Here is a 6,289-nt window from a genome sequence, read left to right on the forward strand (position 1 = left end):
CTGTGGCCTGAAGATTGTCTTTTATACAAACAACAACCCCACGACTCTTATTTATAAATTTAGAAGTATGAAACGAGTATATCCCGGAAGTTGGTCAATCACCGATCCATCTCTCAACCAGCACTCCGTGAGTATTATGGCATCAACGTCAATATCTACACGCTTTAAGGCTACTACAAAAAGCATCAAAGTTGCGTTGCAAGCTTCGTATATTTGTTGTTAGGACTTTAAATTTGTACTGTGTGGTAAAAATAGTCTTAAATTGATCTAAATTGTTTAATTTATGACATTCAATGGCAAAGGATTGGTCCAACCCATTTGTAAGATCATGTAATGCCATCTTCGTAATTGATAAAGTAGCAATACTTTTGAAAAAGAAGGGTAGTCATAAATTTCTGAAGCACATTAACTAGACATTTAATCACGTGACATTTTACTGCCATGGGGAACCTCATTGTTGTAGGTCGAGTACAATGTAAGTGTTTAGAGTGCTGAGTATTAAAGTGTTTATGAGAAACTACATTTTGTGTGTCAAATGTGTGTAGAGTGTGGTATACAATTAGGCTAAGTAAGCACAGATGCAGAAGGATTCTGCATGACAGAGAGAAACAATACGCTGAAGGCCTTCTTAGTCTCAGCTCACTCCTGGCGCTGAGGCGTGCCGGGAACCGCGGGCTGCTCGGCGTTCTCGGGCTCATCTGGACTGATTGTGTTGTGGAATCTGTCAAGATCAGCAGCACTCCTGATCACATATTCCGGCAACCGGCTTCTTGCGTATGAGGATGATCCCATTTCTTGTCCAGCAGTACTTGAAACCGGCGTTTTTTGACCACTCCCTTGCCTCACGAAATAACAAGCGGTTTGCCTTGTCAATCTCTCGTTGAAGTACAACTTCCTCGAGGGCCGTCTACATTGATTGATGCAGAGGTCACATTGTGTCTGCTCTTTGCTGCTTTCAGGAAATCGTTTCTCTTGGCACGTCTCACAAATTTGACCACCAATGGCCGAGGCCTGCTGTCCCCACTTGATGACCCTTAGGACCAGCCCTGGTCACGTGGTCATGTCGTCCTCTGATAATGGTAATCCTATCTTCTGAGCAGCGTAAGTACTATGTGCATTTTACTCTCATTAGGGCATTCGTTTACACCTGCGATTTCAATTTCGTTGCTCAGTCGAGTTTGTATTTGTGTGTTGAGTTGCTCTTCTAGCTCTGAAACTTTTTGGCGAAGAACTTCATTTCCTATTTCACGATCTTCGAGTACCTGGATCCGCTTGGCGAGCGCGATGAAACGACTTTCATAATTATCTAAACGCGCATTACACTGCGAGAAGACTTGGTGAGATTTTCCATGCGATGGCATGCTCATTAATAAATGATCGATGCCCGTTGACGACCATGCACCTCATTAGTTCCAAAATAAAACAATGTGGTGGCGCTAGTATCGTGCATCAATATAAATAACGATGTTTAAGTTTGTTTGTCTCTGTTCCATTGCAATCGGCTTCGAAATAAAAACCCAAAAACTCCAACGATCTCTCATTTTGGACAACCAATTTTACATGCCGGGAGGTCCACTGCAGAACAAAGTCCTCCCTCTCAGGTCAGGACCTACGCTAGCTGACGTGATGTCCTATGCATACGACGCGCGAAATGAGTGTTGCTCATATTATTTTTCAACAGGCCACTCTCCATGCAAACCGCCTCAGCTAGCGTAAACGCCACCAATAAACGACAAATCGCCACTTGCATGTTGCCCGAAACTCTCACGATGTCATCAACATAAATATAACGAAACGAAATCTAAAATCTCTTTTAATCTCCGACGCAAAAAGATGGCTGTTTGACGCCAATGTCAGTATGTAGCATCGTAGCTGTCAAACTGATGGATCGATTTCGATGCGTTTTGGTTGTCTATTCCAATATACTTAGTAAAGTGTGTTTGGCAGAGAGTTGCAACCTCTAAGGTTGCAAGTTGCAACTGCAAAGTGTCTAGCAATGAAGGAAGTTAATTCCTAAATCATTCTGAATAAAAAATACCTAAATAAATGAAAGAATTTGAGGTGCACTTTTATACACATTTACTGTTAGGTACTTCCAAACCCACCACTACCCCAATTTCATACTTGAAGATCCTTCTTACCTATTTTAGAGACATTTATAAAAAAAATGCTTATATTAAATACCGAAGGCTCTTGAACTCTGCAAACCTAACAACCGTTTCTACACAAGTAAGATGAATCAACTGTTGTCACCTACCACAACAAAAAACGTGTCGACAAGAAGCCTCAATGATCAGTGTGCAGCTGGTTGGTGTAGCCGGCAGCGGCGTGCATTGGCTCAATCCGAGCACCGGCACCGTCAATGAGGCTATCGCGTGTGAATTCGCCACTAGAGGCGCTAGTGTAGCGTGAGGTCTCCGAAATGTCAAATTTCATAGTTTTTGGGTGAGCTACGCGGGTTTATTTATAATTAGAATAATTTTGTGAATATTTTGCAATATCTGAAATTAATTATGGCAAATATGCGTTCCGGGGCAATGAATGTCTGTGTTTTGAGACAGTTTTGTCTTTCGGAAACCTTTGTCTTCCCTTTTTCCGAACAAAACGGGGACTATGCAACACTGTGGCATGCTCGATATTTTTACGGTACGGTTTTAAGATGTATTAAATATGATTTTAATCTAAACTTTGTTTTCACGCCTGTAGTAATAGACTTTGAAAGCCATACTTAAAAACCTCACGCAACAGTGCGCCATCTAGTGAGACAAAAAACGATAGCCCTCATTTCAAAGTTGACCCAACGCGCCAAACGCCTATGGTAGTCATGTCCTCACCCGGACGGCGTCGATGTGCGGGCGGATGTGTCCGGCGGCGGCGAGATCCAACACGTGTGCGGACGGAAGCAGCTCCGCGTCCCGCCCGCCCTCCGGGAACGCGGCCGCCCGGACGCGCCCCAGCACAGCTTGGTTGCCCACTGACCATGTGCTCCTCTCTGTCTCGCGGTAGCCCTGGATCGCCTGATGACCATACACAGTCAATTTGTACCTTTCGATTTGGATGAAGTCATGGACAAAAGAATAAAAACAAAAAAATAAAAAGGCCGCCTATTGCTTACTTGAAAATCTCTATGTATATACTTGTTTTCTCTGTACTGTTTACTGTATTGGTGTGCAATAAAGAGTTATTGTATTGTATTGTATTGTAAAAATGTTGATTCTCAATTATGTTCAACTGTTTTCAAACAATTCAATTTCATTCAATATTTATACATAGTTCACTTCAAAAATGCATGTAAGCAGCATTACTTTTAGTTTCTGGGCGTTTTAAAAAAAGTGCTTTAATTTTAATTTTTTTTTTTGGAAAAAAACATTGTTTTTCCTACTCAGAATTAAGAGCACAATTAATTCTGATCTCTTAAAAAATGACCTCTTTTTTCATACAAAATTTTATGAGTCAGTTTTGTCACGCCCATACTGAGTGTATGAAAAAAAACGTCGCAAAACTGAAATTTTTTTGGGGACATTTTTTTAAACTATCGGTATAGATTGTGCTCTTGATTCTGAGTAGGAAAAACCACATTTTCTTCAAAATTAAAAAAAAAGAAAGGGTACACTTAAAACACCCTTCTATGCCTTTAAACTAGAGTAAATTAATCTGGTTTAACTTGCAGCAATAGAGCAACTGCATTAAATACATCACAATTGTAAACGCGCTGTAGACGCGCAATGTGGTTCTCCCTTTCGATAATTGTACCACGCACAGCAACTCACATTGTCCCAGTGGTCAAACTCGTAGCGCATGCGTTTGAGCACCGGCTCCAGCTCGGCTAGCAGCGCGGTCTCCTCCTCTTCGGAGATGAACCCCGGCAGCACCCGCATACCGCGCAATGCCGCCGCCCGCAGTTCCGCCTGCTCCCCCTCTGGCCAAGAGGGATGCACCTCAACCAGGCTTTGCACACCTGAAATGTATCCAAAATATTCTAGAAATAATATATGATTGGAAAATAAGCAACTGAAAATCACTAGCTTAGAGGGAACGTTTTCGCTAAAGAACAAGGAAAGTGAGAACTGAGTTTTATAAAATACATCCTTAGATGCAACACTACACCTCGCAATTACTTTACACAAATTTTGCTGTACTTCTCATCACTGACATGATGTAAAAAATTTAGGTAATTGTTAGTTATTATGGTGCCACACCACTGGTAAAGCCTGAGTTTAAGATCTGCGTGTATTATTTTGAATAATAATAACAAACAGTTAAATCTCTCATGATAATATCTATTACAAAGTTACATACAGACTGAATGAACTTTTCTGATCACCGGCAAACTCAAGCAAATCTTGAAACAATTATATTTGATTATCTATCAATAATGATAAATGGTGAGGCTAAGTGATAAGTGTCCAACATAAATCAATACTGTAATCATTACTGAAAGAGCGTTTTTAAGTAGTTAAGTACAGTGACTAACCACAGTCTTCACAAAAGAGAAGCTAATTAGTCCTTTGGATACGATTATAGATGATAAGTGACCTGCAGTGACGGCGGGCTCCGGCTGGGTGCAAAGCATCCGCGGCGCGGGCGCGGAGCCCTCCACAGCAGACCGCGGCCGCCACAGCCGCGCCTTGCATCGCCGCAGCACGCTGAATGTCAGGGCACGCATTGCTTTCACTGTAATACTAATTTCAAATTTAAATCACCATAAATCGACGTAATAATTTGACTTTTCAGCGTTGAACTTTTCATTACATTGACTGACTGACAGACAACACGAAAACTTGATGACACTGACATTGACAATCAGCTGACTGCCACGTTCAACTGTTGGATTTACCTGCCTTATGTTATAAAGGATTCGTTATTTTGAGATCAATTTGTTTAAAAGTGGATCCTTTGTTTTTTTTTTAATAGATAGAGTATTTAAGTGATAGGTTTTGTATGTACAGTATTCAAAAGATACTCTAGTGAGTAACCCAAAGAGTTAAGAGCGTAAGTAAACAGAAAGCGGCGTTTAAAAAGCAAGCTTGAGCTGTCTTTTTGACGTATTATTGTGTATGCTATTATTTATTCTGTGGTGTTGTTCATAGCGGGAATTTTTGTTTTTATTCATTCGTTTGCTCTTCTTTCTTGCGCTTCGATAAAGCTTAGGGCTAAAAGCAGTGGCGGCTGGCGGCTTAGCATGGGGTGCTCCCGGGGCGGATTACTACAGGGCACTCCTCGTCGTCGTCGTCGTCCCTCAAAAAAAATAAGACGACTTCTTCATACAAATAAATAAATATAACACGTCATGCAGAAGCACTTTGTATGTACACGGAGCGTTGTTTTCGAATTTCGTAGTAGCCCTGCTGTTCTTAGCCAACGTTCAACTAACATCAGTCTAATATTGAACCTTAGAGTTAAAATTCCTTTAATAAATTACTTATTACGATTAAGATTACCTGTACATACATGCACGATGTAAACCGTAACTTTAGGCACATTACAATAACTTCAATAGGTCATTAAAATTTTACAAATAAGTAATTACGATTCTTACGCCGGCGTAGTACAGTCAGCAGGGAACATTATTATAAATAATAATAAGAGATTGGAAGTATAAACCTGCAAGGCTCCTACCTAACAGGCCGGCAACGCACTTGTGACTCTTCTGTTGTTGCAGGTGTCCATGGGTGACGGTAATTGCTTACCATCAGGTGCCCCCTATTCTATAAAAAAACAAAATAATACCTAATCGCATTTTTCGTCTATAGTGGCGGCGTAGGGCCTAAAATACACATGGAGCAAGGGCCTGCAGGGCAACTACGAAACTCGAAGTTCGTATCGTACCGTCTAGACATGGGTAATCTCAACTAGCGAAGTGTTCTGACTCACTAGATCCAGCTCCGGTGTCGGTACCGAATCCGCTTATTGAATCCGACTCCTTTATTGACTCCGGTTCTCTCGAGCGATTATTAATTTATCTATGGCCGATCCGCTCCGGCTCGGTTCGTCGGTCGGTGCCGGTACGGTACTGCGGTGCCCCACCCGCTGACTGAACTGAAGTACAGATTCGTGAGAGAGAAAAAGATTCGTTCGTTAGTCAAGTCCGAGTACCGAACCGAACCGACCAACCAAACATAGATAGATAATAAGATCCAAGTCCAAGATCCGATCCGCAGGGCTACTACGAACCGAACGCGACCAACCAAACATAGATAATACGATCCAAGTCCAAGATCCGATCCGCAGGGCTACTACGAAACTCCAAAATCGAAGTTCGTGTCGTGCGGTCCCTCTGACACTTATA

General features: G+C 41.7%; 1 protein-coding gene across 3 annotated transcripts in view; it reads right to left on the bottom strand.

Annotated features, from left to right (window-relative positions):
* The window catches only part of LOC141430920 (alpha-ketoglutarate-dependent dioxygenase alkB homolog 7, mitochondrial), an 11,839-nt gene extending 7,063 nt beyond the window's left edge, over positions 1-4,776 (bottom strand). The window contains exons 1-3 of one of the 3 annotated variants that reach the window (XM_074091808.1): positions 4,537-4,776; positions 3,771-3,958; positions 2,835-3,017 (exon numbers count right to left, since the gene is read on the bottom strand). In XM_074091808.1, the coding sequence (XP_073947909.1) occupies positions 2,835-3,017; positions 3,771-3,958; positions 4,537-4,666 (501 nt within the window). In that variant the 5' untranslated portion in view covers positions 4,667-4,776. The other 2 variants (XM_074091810.1, XM_074091809.1) reach the window with 2 other exon arrangements.
* Positions 4,777-6,289: the final 1,513 nt, after the last annotated feature.

Source organism: Choristoneura fumiferana, chromosome 9, assembly GCF_025370935.1.
Source record: "Choristoneura fumiferana chromosome 9, NRCan_CFum_1, whole genome shotgun sequence".
Taxonomy (NCBI): Eukaryota; Metazoa; Arthropoda; class Insecta; order Lepidoptera; family Tortricidae; genus Choristoneura; species Choristoneura fumiferana.